The sequence below is a fragment of the Quercus lobata genome, chromosome 3, assembly GCF_001633185.2.
Source record: "Quercus lobata isolate SW786 chromosome 3, ValleyOak3.0 Primary Assembly, whole genome shotgun sequence".
Lineage (NCBI taxonomy): Eukaryota > Viridiplantae > Streptophyta > Magnoliopsida > Fagales > Fagaceae > Quercus > Quercus lobata.
This window is the reverse complement of record NC_044906.1, coordinates 30,179,517-30,198,373: the sequence shown is the minus strand read 5'-3', so window position 1 is coordinate 30,198,373 and position 18,857 is coordinate 30,179,517. Positions and strand designations below refer to the sequence as shown.

Genomic DNA, 18,857 nt, shown 5'->3' with positions numbered 1-18,857 from the left:
CTCTGATCTGATCTGATCTGTTGTGAAATTTCTTAAATTTGTTTTGGGTATTTCGGCATGTAGAGACTTAGAATTTTTTTTAAAAAATTTTGGGTTTGAAATCGAGTCTTAGAGACTCGATTTCCAGGTGGACACCCATGTGGACAAAGTGCCATATCAAAACTGGTCTAAGCATACAAATCGAGCCTCAAAGACTCGATTTTGTAGCCCAAAATCGAGTCTTTAAGACTCGAAATACTATAAACAAAATATGTTTCTAAACAGCACCTACTAACTAAATAGTTACGATTTTAATTTTTAAGGCCAGTTGGCCATTTTGGCCTTAATTTAGCTGCTTTTTTTTTAAAAAAAAGGAACTGAGCTGTCTACTCCGATTTTGAAAATGAGGTGAAGCATAATCTAATCGGTGGGTAAAATAAAATAAATTCAGTGAACAAATGTGAACTAATTGAGTCAATTGACTACATGTGAAGGTAGGCCCTCTTTACTCACCGGCACGTGTGAAGGCGGGCCCTCTGAGACAGCCAAGGCTTAATCTCCGCGTTGACTGACATTATTGATTGATTGCACTTCCAGATCTTGGTCTTGTAGCTGCTACGCCTAAATCCATTGGCTGCGTTTCTTCTTCGCAATCAACAATTTGCTCCTTCATCACTAGTCTCTTTGTGTTTGTGTTATCAACCAAAAAGAGTTCCTTTTCTTGATTTTCAAAAAAAAAAAAAAAAAATTCATTTCTTGTAGCTGCTACGCCTAAATCTGTTGGTTGTGTTTCTTCTCCAAAATCTACAATTTGCTCTTTCCTTAGTAGTCTCTTTGTTTTTGTGTTTGTGTTATCAACCAAAAAGAGTTCCTTTTCTTGATTTTCAAAAGAAAAGAAATTTTTTTTTTTTCCATTTCTTGTAGCTGCTACGCCTAAATCTGTTGGTTGCGTTTCTTCTCCACAATCTTCAATTTGCTCTTTCATCAGTAGTCTCTTTCTGTTTGTGTTTGTGTTATCAACCAAAAAGAGTTCCTTTTCTTGATTTTCAAAAAAAAAAAAAAAAATTTTCCATTTCCGGAGTATGGCTGGGGATCTTGTTTCTACCATCGTGGACCAGCTTGGTTCACTCATTGCTTCAGAGTTCAAGGACCGGTTTGGTTCGCTTCTTGCTTCAGAGGTTGCGTCGATTGTAAATGTCAAGGAAGAAGTCGAAAAGCTTGAACGCAAATTCCACGAGATCCAGGCAAAGCTCAACGATGCAGAGGAAAGGCAAGTGAACGAGGAAGCTGTGAGGCTTTGGTTAGAAAAGCTCAACGACGTATCCTACGAGATGGCCGACGTGTTGGATGAGTGGAACACTGCCAAGATCAAAGCAGACATTGAGAAAGAAGAAGAAGCTGAAGCTAGTACTGCTAAGAGGAGGAAGGTATTGTCCCTTGTTTCTACTTTTTTTCAGCGTCGTGATATTGCTCTTAAGATAAAAGAAATTACTGAAAAGATAGATGTGATTGACGGAGAGGGAGATATGTACCGGTTTGTACTGACTTGTGGCAATGAAGAAGTTATGAGACCACTAACTGATTCCCATGTTGATGTGTCGAGCATTTTCGGTCGTGATGAGGTTAAGGGTGATCTAGTGAACAGCCTATTGGGCAGGGGTAATGAAGAAGAAAGAAGCCCACATGTCATTTCTTTAGCGGGCATGGGTGGCGTTGGGAAAACCGCTCTTGCTAAACTAGTCTATAATGATAGTGAGTTGAATTCGGCCCAGTTTGAGAAAAAAGGGTGGATTTGTGTTTCTTATCCTTTCGATAAGTTTATGGTTGCCAAAGCAATCATTCAAGCTTTTGGAGGTGGTAACTCCAACATTACTCAATGGTCAAGTCCAATGGATAAAATGTGTGAATGGGTTCGGGGAAGAAAGCTATTTCTTGTCCTTGATGATGTGTGGATTGAAGACTCTATGTTGTGGGAGCCATTTAGACTTGCATTCCAAAATGCTGCCCAAGGCAGTAGAATTCTAGTCACTACACGTAACAATAGAGTTGTAGACGTTATGGGAAGTGCAAAAAGGATCAATTTGGAGAAATTGTCTGATGATGACTGCTGGTCGATTTTTAGTACAATAGCATTTTCTGACAGGGATTCTGAGCAACATAAGGATTTAGAAGAGATAGGCAGGAAAATATCAGACAAGTGCAAAGGCTTGCCCCTTACTGCAAGGACTCTAGGGAGTCTCATGCGTTTCAAGAGGCAGAAGGAACAGTGGGAGATGGTTTTTTTTAGTAGATTGTGGGAATTAGAAGACGTTGAAAAAGGTCTTTTTGCCCCATTGTTGTTTAGTTATTATGATTTGCCCTCACCACTGAAACGGTGTTTCTCATATTGTGCTCTCTTTCCAAAAGATTATGTCTTTTTTGAAGAGGATTTGGTATCTATGTGGATGGCACAAGGTTATATTAAGTCGAATGCAAACATGGAGAGAATTGTGGGAAGAGAATACTTAGAAATTTTACTCATTCGCTCTCTCTTCCAACAGGATTATGGATATAAAGAAAATATTATGAGCTTCCAGATGCATGATATAGTGCATGATTTGGCACAACTCATGGCAAAAAATGAATGCATCACAATCAATGGTTACGAAGAGTTCGGGCAAAATCTTCAAAATGCTCGGCATTTGTATTTAGAAATTCCACAAAATGCTCAAATTCCCGAGTCCATCTATAGCGCAAAAAATCTTCGCACCCTCATTTTCGTTGGTCTTAGAGCTCATAACTTGTCCAAGTTGTTCCAGCATTTTAAACTGTTACGGACATTAACTTTGAGTTATCAACTTGGGACAAAGGTAATGAAACTTCCAGACGCTATAGGAAATTTGTTACATTTAAGGTATCTCAAAATACATTATTACTCTGGAGACAGATTACCTGAAACCATCTGTAATCTTTTCAATCTACAAGTTTTGAATATTGCAATTCATTTACCAAATGAGCTCAAGAAATTACCTCAGGGGATGAGTAAACTGATTAACTTAAAACATCTTATTTTGGAAGAAGAACATTTTTGGACCCGTAAGTTAAAGTTTCCAAGAGAGATTGGGAGATTGAGTTCTCTTACAAAATTAAGTCATTTCTTTGTAGGTGGCAAGGATGATAGCCAAAGATGTGAACTCGGAGAATTAAAATATTTGAACCACCTTCAAGGAACTCTTCAAATATATGGGCTGGGGAACGTGGTAGATGTGTGTGAGGCCAAGAATGCAGAGCTCAAGAAAAAGATAGGCCTGCGTGATTTGTATTTGCACTTTTCTGAAGAGAATGTAGAGAATGATGGAGGAAGAATGGAGACTGATGTATCAGTTCTGAATGCCTTAGAGCCACCTCCAGGCTTGGAGAAGTTACAAATTGATTCGTACGAGGGCACCACAATGTTCCCTAATTGGATGATGTCCCTAGCCAAATTGAAAAGTCTTAATCTGACAGATGGCGAAAATTTAGAGCGTTTACCTCCTTTGGGAAAGCTTCGGTTCCTTAAATATTTACATATATGGGGTCCCTCTTTTCCATTCAAAAAGGTGGGTGTTGAATTTTTGGGAATAGAATCTAAAAACAAGAAAGGCGGCATAATCAAAATATTCCCAAATTTAAATACTCTCCGGTTTGAGTGTTTGCCCGAGTGGGAAGAATGGGTTGGGATTGGAGGACAAGAAGATTGTATTATTATAATGCCCTGTCTTCAAACGTTGCAAATTTATGGCTGCCCAGAGTTAAAGTCCCTGCCGGACTTCCTTTTTAAAATTTCATTGCAGAAGTTTGAGGTGTATGAGAGTCCGATTCTCCACAAACGTTACCAAAGAGGGAGAGGAGAGGATTGGGCCAAGATTTCCCATATCCCAAACATCATGATTGATTTTATTCAAGTGCAAAGAGACGGTCAAGAAGTTATTTGACGAGGTAACCTTTTCTACTTCTTCTCGGGCTCCTCCTTTTATTTTGCCCAAAAAATAATAAAAAATCAATTAATATTCTTATTTTCTGCCAAAATTTCCCACTGGAAATTAATAACTAACAACGTAGGTTGATGAATTTATCAAATTCTCAATAATTTGATTAGGTTATTTCATTTACGGTTTGATCTTGCGCATTTTGTTCATTTCAGGATGATGAAGAAGAGTTTGACCAAGAAGAGCATGTGTGATGACGAAGAAGAGGGCCAATGATCTTTGCGTTTCTAGGTTCACAAATTTTAGCTACAAGTAGAGATTTTATCAATGTTGATTTCTGTGTGTGTGTCTGTGTCGCCAAAGTTCATTCTCGGCTTGATTAAGTGTTGCAGAAGTCTGATCCAGTCACAGGTAATTTCTTCCTTGTTATAATAAAATATTAATTAATTATCCTGCTTATCTCTCAAAAACAAGTTAATCACGACTTTGTGAGAGATATCCATGTTAGCACAGAAATGTGTGAATGTTGTAAGATTATCTATTGGAAAGCAAAAAAAGTTTTAGAATGAATGTTACTGAAATTTCACAAGTGGATTTTTATTATTTGCATATGGCGTGGTTAAATATTTCTTTTCTTTTTTTGTTTTGTTTTGAATAACAACTTTTTCTTGTGTCTAAACTTAATTCCATCTTGCATCTCATTTTATTTTGCTTTTACTAGTTGCTAGTTCTACAGAACATTGTTCAATTTGTACAAAATTGTGCAATATCCATCAACATAACATTGTTATAAATTTGTATAAAAAAAAAGTTTCCAAGTGGTGATATATATAATATATGTGACAAGAAATTTGGAAGTTTGTTGTTTCTTATCTTCTCTTTTATTGTAAGGTATATCTACATATTCTTCTTAATCTTCTGTTAAGAGATGGTTTTTTTTCTTATTGTCTTGTCCTTCTGTAAAAACCTCATGCTAAAGATTTATTTTGTTGGCCTCATTTAAACCAGACATCACATTCTGAAATATGAGAAAGCATATTTTGTGCTTGAGCAAATATTTTGCTCTTGTTCAGTCTATACATCCATGAAATATCTTTCTTGCGCTTTGGGCCTCATTCAATCCTAACATCATATCATAGGGCTTTTTGTAGAAAGCTGTGCTATGACTTCAAAGATGCAACAAAAAAGCTTAATCTGGCTTGCTGGTTTTCTTTAGTAGTCAATCTGATTTGGTGACACATGAAAAGCGATCTAGGATCTGTCCATACTTCTTTATCTTTATTTTTCAACTCTTGACATGTGCTCTTTTCTTGTCTTACAGTTTGAAGTGTTTTGTTACATGGAAGAGCGTGGAAGTACAGGCAAGAAGAAGAAACTACAAATACGTTAGCTTTGTTCGATTTCGATTATATACTCTTCTAATGTAAGGTTTATCTCGATATTTATGCTCAATCATCAATTTGCTTTTCCTTATCATTTTCTCCATCCATAATAACCTCATGCTAAATATTTAACTTTCTTTTGGCCTCATTTAAACCAAATATCAGATCCTAATACTTGGGGATGTACATTTTATGATGAAGCATATTTTCATGCATGAATGCACCTTTGAGAAAAGGCCACAGAAAAAAAAAAACCACTTTATCATTTTATATTGCAGCGAGTGTATTGAGAATTGCACTAATCCAATTCAAACAATTTAGGCTCCAATTTTTGCTGCAAATGTCAATCTTATGATAAATATAGAATTTAAGAACAATTGTTTACATAATTAGGCAATTAACATAAGCATGCATGGATCAAAAAATCAATCACCCACGAGAACACCAAAGTGTTGATGAAGAGGAAAACTTGAGAACAAGGCGGAAAAACCTCTCTAGGGCATCACAACACCAAACAACCCACTTATGAGAATAGTTGCAATACATACTGCATACAAACCCTCCAAGCTAAGTAGTAACTATGTACTTGAGCCTCCAACTCCTACTAGCAACCAATTCCTTGAATCCTTTTTTCTCACTAGCCTCCATATCCGCAATTGAGCCTCCAATTGCAATCTCCATTTCTCCTTGGCAATTCTGAGACTGTTGCAGTGATTCCCAAGCTCCAATCAACACCAAAACTCTTAAGGTAGTAATGGGTGTGATGGTCTTAATCTCCTGTTTGAAATTTGACAATTTGAGAGGGAGAAGGTAGAGAGATTGATGAAGGTAAAGATCTAGGGTTTTTTTTTTTTTTGGGTACTCTCTAGCTCTGCAGATAGGAATTGGGTGTGCAAAATTTGTTGAAAATGGGATCTTATATAGTGAGGGTATGGACTAGAACAGCAGAGAAGAATTAACTGAGTTATCTCAGGTTCTCACAATTCCTCTTGTAATGAGGGAGGTGAATAGAGAGGTGAACTCTCTATCCAACTGTTTTTCAAAATTTGATTCACTTCACATTTCGCCTAATGCTGCCAATTTCATAGGAGTGAAATTCTGCCGCTTCCGATTTCAACACTTGTAGCACTTCACCTCACCAATGTGAGAGTCATCACCAACTCTAGCACTAGGCCGGTGATAATTTCTTCAACTATTTTGCATGTGTGACTACAAGCAAGGTGTGGAGAAACTGTGAAGAATGCTAATAACGTGGGAGGCTGAGTTCTAATAAGGAAAGATCTTCTTTCCTTGACTTTTCTTCTCCATGATTTCAACAATTGCAACTTTGTAGAATAGTTTCAATTGCTTTTAGGTGGAAGCTTTTAATGCTCTGTTTTCTTGTCTCCTTTGTAAGTTCTATATATAGCTTCTACAGTTACGCATGTAAGACATCTAATAAGAAAGAAGTGATAGAGCTATTTAATAAGAAGTGTAGGGAGATAGCAAATAAGTGTTGAGGAAATAAGTAGTGAGTGAAATAGTGAAGAATGGTGTGTGTAGCAAAGTGTGTGTAATGTATTAAGCATCAATAAAAATTCTATTTTATTGATAACTCCTTTGTTTATTTTCATGGTTAACCCTATGTTTGGGTGGAGGGAGGTTGCTGGAAATTCCAGCCACCTTCTGGCCACCTCCCCTCTACTACCCGTCTACTCTTCCTCCATCCAAACATAGGATTAGTGTACTGATTTCAGAGATTGGATACAAAACAGTGTAGATTTCTTGTCCTTGTGATTCAGGACTCAGGAGTTTCCTGCCATGGAAGAAGGGGAAGAGTGGGGTATTATCGAGTGGAGGGAATGGGCATGGCCTGAGAATTCACCCCCCCCCCCCCCCTTTTTTTTCCTGTTGGAAGTTGCCCAATTTGGAATGACATGAAAAAATGACACATCCAAATTAGTCACTAATATTTATATTCTTCTTTCTCTTCTTCTGATGCTGTTGCATTAGCTGTTTAACCCATAGTCTAACTTTTCCAACCTCAAGGGCATAGGAATGCTTTGGTCTCACTCATTTGGAACATAATGCAAAATTCTCTTTTCTCATTTGGCCTCATTCAATCTAACCATCGTGCAAAGGGCTTAATGTACAAAATGTTCTGTTATAACTTCAAAGATGCTGCTAACAAGCTTAACCTGTAATCTAGTTTTTTTTTTTTTTTAGTTTAATTTAATTTTATAAATATAAATAACCTGTAATCTAGTCTTCTTTAGTAGTCCATCTGGGTTGGTGGCATATGAAAAGCAAACTAGTTAATTTTTAAATAACACCTTTACTCGGCCTTCCATCCATAATTTTGTATTCTTGAAACCTGTTTTCAATCAACAAGTGATAATTCATTTTAAGAAGAAAGAGGTAAGCCCTCATAGCTTGAACCTATGGGCCTGTTTGGGTAAGGAATTTTCGTCACTCAATTTCCATCACTCAATTTCCATCACTCATCACTCATCACTCATAACTCATCACTCATCACTCATCACTCATCACTCAATTTTTCACATCCGTTTGCCTTCATCACTCAGTTTTCATCACTCACTATTTTTCACACTATTTGGAGGGCCCACACCTGTCACGGTACAGTGTTTTTTTTTTTTTTTTTACTAGCAGCTTCTTTTTTTTTTTTTTTTCCCTCCTGGTTAGCTGTTCGGTCTGGGGTTTTTTTTTTTTTTTTTTTTTCACTTAAGTTTGGTGAGTCTAGTACTATAAAAAAAAAAAAAAAAAAAGCCAACACCAACCCAGAAAAAAAAAAAAAAAAAAAAGAGGCCAACGCCAACCAGAAAAGAAAAGAAAAAAAAGAGACAGCCAATGCCAACCAAAAAAAAAAAAAAAGCCAACGCCAACCAGAAAAAAAAAAAAAAAAAAAAAAAAAAAAAAAAAAAAAAAAAAAAAAAAAGTCAAAAGGTGGTCAAAAGTTGCGGCAGTGGGTCCCTCATGTGTGTTTATTTACGGAAATGCCATTGAGTTATGAGTTATGGAAACTGAAAACAGCCTTTTGTTGTTTTCAGTTTCCATAACTCATAACTCAAAAATCAGAGAATTGAGTGATGGAAACAGAGTTATGGAAACAGAGTTATCGTTTGGCCAAACAACCTTTTTGCTATGGGTCCCACCATTTTTGAGTTATGAGTTATGGAAACTGAGAATTGAGTTATCAAAAAACTCAATCCAAACGGCCCCTATAATTGCTGCTGATCATCTAGTCTTAATGTTATAGGGTTACTTAGTTGCTATTTATTAAGTTCCTAAGTCAATAAATTGTGCCTTTTCATTGTCTCAGAGGCATAAGTGATTCATGGCATGTGGGAATGCATAGAATGACCACCATTAGATATGAAGATGTTAAATGTTTTGGGTTCATTAGTTGGATTAACAATCACAGTCTTCTTGGTAGAGAAATAGAATCAATTTCTTATTGGTTTTTTGTGACTTCTTTTCTTTTTGTATTCCATCATGTCTCACTCGAGGAGTTTACTTGAAAGTTTAGTTTTTTTCCTTGAGGATATATGTAATTATAGAATGCCAAACAAATTAATGTAATCTATTTTATTTGCTTTTATCTCTGAATTAGTAATCAAATTTCCATTTAAAATGCACCACAAAAGTTTATCCATCATTGCCTTTACTTTTCTGCAAATCTGTAAAACTAAAATTCAAGATATGCTTGCAATTTAAATTTTTAGTATTAGACACAGACAAATGTAGTTAGGAATAAGGCCAAACCATAGCTAGAGTACAAGTCTGATTTATTTGGGCCTATGGCTAATAATTTACGTGAAGTCGAAGATTTTGCATAGACAGAAAATATGCTTAGTTACATCTAATGCAATGCATAAACAGAAAATGCTTAGCATTTGTCAAATTAGCCTTTAGCTTACCTTTATATATTTTCAACCTATTGAAAAGAAAGTTCCTTAAAACTGGGCTGTAATCTTAATTTGATTCTTTCTTAAGAGATTAATTATGAATTGGAGCATTGTATACTTTCTTTAAAAAAAAAAAAAAAAAAACAGAATGAAATTTAGTGAAAATAGAAATTGGCTTTCATTTTTTGCTATTACAAAATCTGTAGAAGAAAATGGGTAATGCGAAACAAACTGTAGCCAACAAACACTGAGCTATTTTTTATGGAGGTAGTGAACTTTTGATCCTAGAAGTTGCACTAGAGTGTATGTTTCATACTACAACATAATCTTACCTGCAAATCATGACAAAATTGTCTTATGCTATCTGTTTTATTCTCTTATTCCTTCAACTTGTTTATTATTGCAGGTTGAACTCTAAACTATGGTCCATATGGGTAACTGCATTTTGCTTAAGAGGGAAATGGTCATGCAAATAACTGAATTTATTTAGCACCATAATAAGGAAAACAGGAAGTTTTAGTGGCACCTTTGAAACTGTCTACAGCATTCACCTTTTCATGGTGGTTTTTATAATGGTAGTGTAGCTTGCATATTGTATCACATAATGATACATGACAGTGAGGTAAGTACTTGATCAGGTTCTGGTTTTTTGTGGTGACATTATATTTAATCCTAGAGATTTAAACTTCTTATATTTTTCCTGATTTGTTGAGAACTAAAGTTGTAAGCATTAGCTTAAGTGTTGTAATCTTTATTTGATTATAGTGAATTATTTGGATTTGTCCCATGGTTTTTCACTCTACAATAGGTGGTTTTCACGTAGAATATGGTGTCAGTTTTCATGATTTTTATTTTACTAATGTCCGAATTATTCAATTTAGACAAAACGTGAATGTTTTAGAACTTCTAATGTCCCAACAATATGTTGTTTTTCTTTATTTTTCAGTTAAGATAGTTTGCAGGTGACATATATAGAATGCCATGCCTCGTTGTGATATTATGAATGTTTGACCAAAAAATAAAAAGGTAAAGATCATAAAAAAGAACTTCCTAATGAGCTGTAGCACAAATGGTACTTACTCTCCTTGTCAGAGTAAGTTCAAGAGTGATATTTTGGGTTCAAGACGCACTGTTTACATCTGTAGCAAACTATTCCTTTGCTACATAACTTTTCTCATCTCAGATCTATCAGATGGATTGCTATCTAAAGGAATTCTGCAATCCAAAGGAATTCCTGGAAGGTTAAGGAGAATAAAAAATTAAATAATAATCCATATGAGCATTAGTAGCAAGATGATTAGAATTTTCTTTTGGCATCAATAACTTAATCTGTATGTTCTCTCACTTATGATGATGGCTCTAAAATTAAGCTTTTTTACCTTTGGGAATCTTAGTGCACAGGTCCCAAGTGAGTCAAGTCATCATGGGCTAAAACTAAAAATTCAGTTTCTAAAATCCCACAGCTTGATTGGTTAAGTTATGTCAAGCATGAGTTAAGCTTCATTAAAGCATGATCAATCACATGGAGTCGAGCCCATAGTCAAGGCAACAGAGCTTACATGATCTTGAGCAGTTTTCAAGTGTCCTAAAAATAGTTGAAGTTGAATACTAATTTAGACACTAAAAACTAAGGATTGAATTACATCAAAAATTTTAACTCAAATTTGCCTCACTTACAACATTTAATAGATAATATTTATTCAACATGATCAATTACAGCAGATTTTACTAAACATAACAAATTTGCATGTCATCAATGATTGCTACACTAATCAACAAATTACTTGCAAAAAGGCTTGCTAGCAAAAGTTGTATGTTGAATAAAAGGTTGAGTACAAAATTGTGGTAAAAATGCACGCCCCTTGAGCTTTAATGTGGTTGCCATTACACTTTGAAAAACTTTTATTTTGGTCCTCTATGAGTTTTACACGTGCCAAATTAATACCTTAATTATTATTCCATTAATATACTAGCAGAAAACGCATGTGAAATTTAAAATACCAAAATTAATAATTTGAACCCAATGGAAAGAAGAGAGAGAAACTTAGGTCAGTTTGAGAGAGAGAGAGAGGGAGAGAGAGAGACGATCGAACTAGAACCACTGTAACATCCCTCCCGCCGTTGATCTCGCCGTTTGTGATCGTCATTCAATGGCATATTTGGATATGCTATTTGATAGCCACAATTTTTATTACAGAGAAACTTGGTCTTGATAAATTGTAATGCTACCCAACTCACATCCAAGTATATCTTATTTATTTGTTCACTATCCTCTCTTAATTTTTTTAGTTTACTTTTAGTAATTTAGTCATTGTCAATCATGTAAAAACCAAAGTTATCAATTCTGTTTTAATGATAGTTTTAGTTTCTCCATTCAAACGAAATATTGTGATATCAATTTATTTCAATATACCATTTTAGGATAATTATTAATTTTATAATATATTTTTATAATACAAAATAAATATACCAAAAGTGTTCATCACATACTCACATAGTCTACACCATTTTAAAGTATAAATTGAAAACCAAATAATATACATTGTTAATATCATCACTACATGAATCAGCAAAGTGAGGAGAAGAAAAAGAAGGTAAAAATATAAAAGAAAAAAAGGTAAAAGAATTAAAGAAAAAATTATGAGAAACGTCAGATAAGGTCAAAGATAAACGTTTACTCCCTCACAAATTAGTCAGGCGTTTCCATCTAGCCTATTAAACAATCCCAAAGGAATGACCTTTCTGGGCACACCTTGCTCAGCATAGTCTTCAGATTTCCTATTGTAAGCTTCTCTTGGAATTCAGACCAAAACTCCGAGATTTGCTGATGCACATAACGAAAATCTAAGCATCCAGCCGATAGGAAAAAAGGGAAATTAAAAAGAAAAAAGATAATTTACCTTCATCAACCATAATATGTAAGTGGCAGAATATGCAGCTTGCGCTTGGAAATCCTCGAAGTCATTATCCGAAACAGTTGAGCAAGAGTTGAGGAGATGCAACTCATTATCAATAAAGGAATTGAAGCTGTTACTTGTGCTCATCTTTAGCTCAAAATGGCAGGATACATCATGGAGATTGGTTGCAAATTGCTTCATCCAACACAAAGAAAGGAAGCGGCGATGAAGCCAAAGTGCCTGTTTGAAATGAAAGTCATTAGATAAAAACTCTTAAATAATAGGATCATTAATGGAGTGCTTAAAAAAAGGTCAAGCACCCGCATGGAACCACTTTTCTTTTTTTCTTTTTCTTTTAATATATGATTGGACCACAAAATTTCTTGTTACAAAGATAGACTCCATTTCTTTGATTGAAGAAATGACATCATGAACAAAGGTACTGCAATAAGAAAGTCTCATAATGCACTAACTCATATGTTGGTGGACTACAGTTCTTAAAAATACTTCTTTTTTATGGGGGTGAGGGGTTGTTATGTATCTGAAATGCCAGTATAGTGTAAAACAGAGACCATGGGTATTTAGTTGATTCCTAGATAACAGCATCAAAACAATACAACAATCAGATATCTTCTTTATTTGGAGGAAGAATCCACAAATGAGAGAATTGTATTTGGCTAGACAATGTGTAGTTAGGACAGATTATCAATGTTATCACGCTGCAATCTGCAAACATTAAGGTGACAGGAATATTACAGATCCTTTTTCAGATCTATGTACTATTACCAAGCTTAACCACACCAATTTCAGGGTTGAGAACAATCATCTCCTGTATAAAGAGTCTGCCGATTAATAATTAAAAAATGACAAAGTTTAGCTACAAAATTAGTTGTAGCTTAAGGTTACAACCGAACTCAATATCTTTTTATTAGAGGTAAATTTTGACAAATCCACCATTAGATTACATCTTCTTATATCCTCCCTACTTGCAAAATTTCTAAAAAATTAAAGATCAATAGCTATGTCATCAATAAATTGTTTAAATAGCAAATTTTCATAGTTTAAAATTATGCATAAAATATAAGCTTATAGATCATATGTAAATAATATCTGATTGACACAAAATTTAACATGTATATTGAGAGCGTAAAGAATATGCAATTCAATGGTTAGATTTTCAAAATATGCAGTAATGTTTATTTTATTGAGTAAAGTTGTAGACTAAGGCTAAAACAAATTTTGTAGCTAAACTTTGTTCGTAAAAAAATTCAAAAAATATCCTACCCATGTGCCACTATAGTCAGCCAAAGAAAAAAGTACATGCCAATTTTTTTTTTTTTTTTTTTTTTTTTTTTTTTTTTTTTTTTTTTTTTTTTAATTCAGGTTGAAGGAGTAAAAAGAGGTAGAGGGAGTCCGAAAATAACATAGGTAGACATAATGAAGAAGTGTATGATAAATAGGTAAAGAGAAGTGACTATGAGTACGATTTCAGATATGATAGAATGGATGAAAACAATACAAGTGGCAGAGCTGTATTAGTTGAAGAGTTTTGATCAAACTTATCAGAAAAAGAAAGAAAAAAAATTGAGAAGGTTCCATAAAGTCATCACCAATAGGATTAAGGCATAGTTGAGCTGCTTTGAGTTAAGGGCGTATACCTCTCTTCCTATGTAACTCTTTATCAACATTTCATTCCAATCGAGCTCTTCCTGTCACACCAACATTGTCAGGAATTTTTTTTTTAAAAAAATGGTATAAATATTCAAGACATTTAAACAGCACAGTTGCAATCTACAAATCCTTAAACAATAAGTAACAGCAGTTCTAACTAAACTAAAAGCAGTCACATAATTAAGAGAATATGCTTTTGGGCATGAAAGGATTTTACATTAGTGTCTTAGTGCTTAACTAACATTGTTTTTGAATCACCCAGCCCCATTTCTATTTCATGTAGCGTGTAGCACATGCAATCACCCATAAAGACTGTGCTTATTTATTAAGAAAAATGAATCAATAATGCCACTGATACCCAAAAGATTAACCTAATAGGAAGTGGCATTATAAATTTATAATCTAATTTATCTCAGTATTTAAACCTACAAACGAAGCAGAACAAAAAAGTTGAACCCAGTTATGGTTCCTAAGCAACTTTTTTATAAGTAAAAGGTTCATTAATAAAGCGCAAAATGGGTGCAACCCAAGTACGGGAAGAATACAGGACATACACCAACACTTATGAATGAAATCACTTAGATCACTCAACTATGGTAAATTAGAAAAAGAATACTGTCCTGAAGCTGACATTCACTCATATAAGGATCCGAGGAATGAGAGAAGGGATAAATGGAATACAATTCATAATGATAAGAACATATAGAGCAAACTTGCTTGTAGAAATGAATAAATTTTATAATGATGCATAGACGTTAAAAAATATTTTCACCTTCCATACTTCAGAAACTTCAACAGAGTAACCAGGGGATGCATTTTCAAGTTTTGAGTCTTTCAAAATCCTGAGTATTAGCCGCTGCAAAATTGATTGCAAGTTACATTCAGATAAGTATGGAAATCCCAGCTCATCATAGTCAGCACGTAAGAAATTATAAGTGCCTTACTCCAAATAAGATAATTAAAGCACATTAGCACTATCTTTCTCTCACTTGAGGTTAATGACTTTTTTTTCTCTCTTGAAGAATATGGTGTTCCTGTCCAGCCTTGTGTACTTATCACTCTAGGAATACAAAAGCATATACAGCTACAATGGTTGAAACTATTTCTTCCACCTAAAAATTAAACAATGTCGTTTTTTTGTTGATTAAGGACATCTCATTTAGGGATCAATGCATTGTGAAACCATCAAAAGATAATTAAAAGTCCAGTTGCCCCAAGCATTGGCATATTCTTTTAGTGACCGTAAATGGTTCTTCAAACAGTTAAGCAACAGAAAATAACTGGTTATCACAACCATATGTCATGCTGCAAACATCTAAAGTTTTATAGATTAAATGAAATAAACTAATGATGACATATTGCTAGCAAAATTAAGATATTCTGAAAGACTGGAAGCCTACAAATAATAGGAATGGTGAACTCAAACCTCATCCTTCAAAGGTTTGGTGTATATTTTTCCAATTTTTACAACCCCAACTTTGTGTCGAGGAAAGTGGGAATCCCCTAGTCTATGCATGATTACCAGATTTCTCCTTTTTGGAAAAAGGTTGGGGGGGGGGGGGGTGTGAGGACACAGAACTTAAATTGGAGCTTGTTCAAATTCATAAGAAAACTCACTCTGCGATAATGAAAGCAACAATTATCAGCAACATGCAACCCCGCCCAATTTCTGGATTTCTTTAACTCATGTAGCACCTATTCTCTTGTCATGTATGAAACAAGCCAGCAACGATGGTTCCATGCACGATAGTTCATTTTTTATCTCTGCAAGTCAACTTAAAACAGTGTTAGGTTTCTTCCTCGAACACTCTCCCTCAACATCATAGCATGACGGATATGCCAACAAAATAAGGTGTGCTAAAGCCTAAATGTCAATAGGTAAACCACCAATATATATGGACAATTGCAGAAGCTAAAGAAACATTTGCATAATGATATGGTCAAAAGTTCTAATTAAAGAAGAAAGTCAAGTAGTCAACTAGAAAGACTATAAACTAGTTCCCCTGAGGGTCATTGCATAATGCACTCTGTCATATGAATAATTAGATGGTCCAGACTCTGCACAGGGAATTCCACCTTCAATTTGGGATGCCAGTTCTTCAAGAGACAGGCTATATAAGTTTAATTTTTATCATGCAAAATCCTTGGAAATAAAGCTTAACAACATCAAGCTTCATTCAACAGCTTGAGCTCAATTTCTTTTGGTCCAAAAGAAAAATAAAAATAACACAAAAAAGGTGGGAGACAAAAGAAGGAACTGCATTTTCATCTCTTTCTGTACAATCAAATACAACCTCAATACTGTAATTTGTCATCCCAGAAGATTAAAAACTACTAGGATCATCTGCTGCCAGCAGTGCTAATTGTCATGGCTGACAACCAACCACGGAGGCAGTGGCATGTAGCAGCATTTTAGGTGTGCATGGGTCAGTTTTGTTTGGCTTTGAGGCAAACCTAGAACTGAATCAAAATCCAGGGAAAACAGCATTGTGAACTCCAATCTCGAGGCTTAATAGTTTCACCTCCATCAAGATAGATGCACCTGCCCATTTGTAGCTAGATTTTTCAGAACATAAGAAGATACAATCCAGCTATATCTCAGTTGCAAGGTATGTTTGGTATGCTGTAATAGCTCCTGTAATAAAATAGTTATTCATGTGTAATAGCAATTCGGTCATTTAGTTGCATCTTTATTACATAGATTAGTTATTACATTGGAATAACTATTCTTTAAATTGAGGAATAGCTATTCCTCTTTAAAATGGATGTAATAGTTATTCCTTAGTGCATATAATAAGTTTTAAAATTAATATATTTCCAAAAATATAAAGTTTCCTTATACATCATCATTTACAAACTTTCCATATGTAATAGTTATTCCATTACAATGTTTTCTATTTCCAGTAATAAAGATTACTATTCCTAATGTAATTTACATTCAGTGTACCAAACGTACCCTTATGCATTCTATTTCCGTTCACTGGTATTGAGTGTTTTCTTGGTGAACTAGATCTAGATAGCTTGTTCCATCTTAAGTAATGATAACTCAACAGAGAAGCATCCTAGTGACTATCAAATCTTGAATCATACTCATCCAAAATTGTTTTTTGAAACTGAAGTTCTTGTTTGCTCTAGGTAGTGTTTAAGGGAAACAAGCGAACACAGCAAATGTGAGAATGGAGTTTTTCCAATAATGAAATGTATATATGAACCTTCATAATTTAATAGTACGGAGTTCCTGAACTGAATTTAAACCTCAGCTATTTTTTCCACCAGCTCAGATTCTTTCCCCAAAATCTCTTGCGGAGCTGAACACTTTCCAGTGATTGACTTGATCACCCATCTCCTGCAAATTGACAATGTGCACAAGAACTCTGTGTTATTACTTAAAGCCATAACAGGCAGGCAGAAAAGTAAAAATACTATCAGAAAGGAATGTGAACAAAACTAAAAATTTTGTCCAGGTGAAAAATCAGATTAATAAACACAATACCCTGTGTAAGTGTGTATCAACAAGGAGATAATTAAAAAACAAAAAGAAAGATTGGCCCCCTAAGTTCTGTTCATCAAGTTGATAATGTTATCCCTTAAGGCAAAACTAACCAACAGGAATGACATGTGAATATCCCGCTTTGTAGAAATGATACAAAACCATTAAAAACTATGTTACCTATGACTCCACGCCTGATCACTTTTGGGTGAACATGAAAGTCCTAACATGCATAATGGAACATTTCCTGTGTAATCCATTTTATATGGTGGAAGGTGACAGGTGACCTCTATAGTTGTACAATTTTCAACCTATGTAAATTCTATCCTTATGTTTTAGGGTTTGGAATTTGGTTTGCTAATTTTCATGGTTGCCTTATGTTTGGGGGGAGGGAGAGGGAGGGATTAGTGTACAGATTTCAGAGATTGAATACAAAACCATGTAGTTTTCTTGTCCTTGTGATTCAAGAGTTTCCTGCATGTAAGAGGGGGAAGAGTGGGTTTTAGCACTAGGAGTGGAGGGGATGGGCATGGGCATGGACTGAGAAGTCCACCCCCCCCCCCCTTTTTTTTTTCCCTTTAGGAAGTTGCCCAATTTGGGATCACAAGAAAAAATGGACACATCCAAATTAGTCACTAATATGTGCAAAAACAAACAGAAGGAAGAAGGTAACTTTATATTCTTCTTTATCTTCTTCTGATGCTGTTTAACCCATAGTCAATAACTTTAATTTCCAACCCTGAAGGGCATAGGAATGTTTTGGTCTTATTCATTTGGAACATAATGCAAAATTTTCTGTTCTCATTTGGCCTCATTCAATCTAACCGTTGTGCAAAAGGCTTAATGTACAAAATGTTCTGTTATAACTTCAAAGATGCTGCAAACAAGCTTAATCTGTAATCTAGTTTTTTTTTTTTTTTTTTTTTTTTTTTTTTTTTTTTTTTTTTAATTATAAATTTTATAAATATAAATAACCTGTAATCTAGTTTTCTTTAGTAGTCCATCTGGGTTGGTTAAAAGCAAACTAGTTAATTTTTTATAACACCTATACTCAGCCTTCCATCCATAACTTTGTATTCTTGAAACCTCTTTTCAATCAACAAGAAATAATTCATTTTAAGAAGAAAGAGGGAAGCCCTCATATCTTGAACCTATAATTGCTAATCATCTAGTCTTAATGTTATGGACACATCCAAATTAGTCAATAATATGTTAATGAAAAAAAAAAGCAAAAGGAAGAAGTTAACTTTATATTCTTCTTTCTCTTCTTCTGATGCTGTTGCATTCGCTGTTTTACCCATAGTCTATAACTTTTCCAGCCCTCAAGGGCATAGGAATGTTTTGGTCTCATTCATTTGGAACATAATGCAAAATTTTCTGTTCCCATTTGGCCTCATTCAATCTAACCATAGTGCAAAAGGCTTAATGTACAAAATGTTCTGTTATAACTTTAAAGATGCTATAAACAAGCTTAACCTTTAATCTAGTTTTTTTTTTTTTTTTTTTAATATAAATAACCTGTAATCTAGTTTGCTTTAGTAGTCCATCTGGGTTAGTGACATATGAAAAGCAAACTAGTTAATTTT

General features: G+C 34.5%; 1 protein-coding gene and 1 pseudogene across 1 annotated transcript; one reads left to right on the top strand and one right to left on the bottom strand.

The window, feature by feature from the left end:
* The first annotated feature begins 560 nt into the window (after positions 1-560).
* Positions 561-9,985, top strand: LOC115981458 (putative disease resistance protein RGA3). The gene is made up of 5 exons (XM_031103607.1): positions 561-2,828; positions 3,124-3,936; positions 4,142-4,337; positions 5,248-5,349; positions 9,620-9,985. The coding sequence occupies exons 1-2, from the start codon at positions 1,062-1,064 to the stop codon at positions 3,163-3,165; spliced, it is 1,809 nt and encodes a 602-aa protein (XP_030959467.1). The 5' UTR covers positions 561-1,061; the 3' UTR covers positions 3,166-3,936; positions 4,142-4,337; positions 5,248-5,349; positions 9,620-9,985.
* On the bottom strand, positions 5,876-17,531 carry LOC115980712 (annotated as a pseudogene).
* Between the last annotated feature and the right edge of the window lie 1,326 nt (positions 17,532-18,857).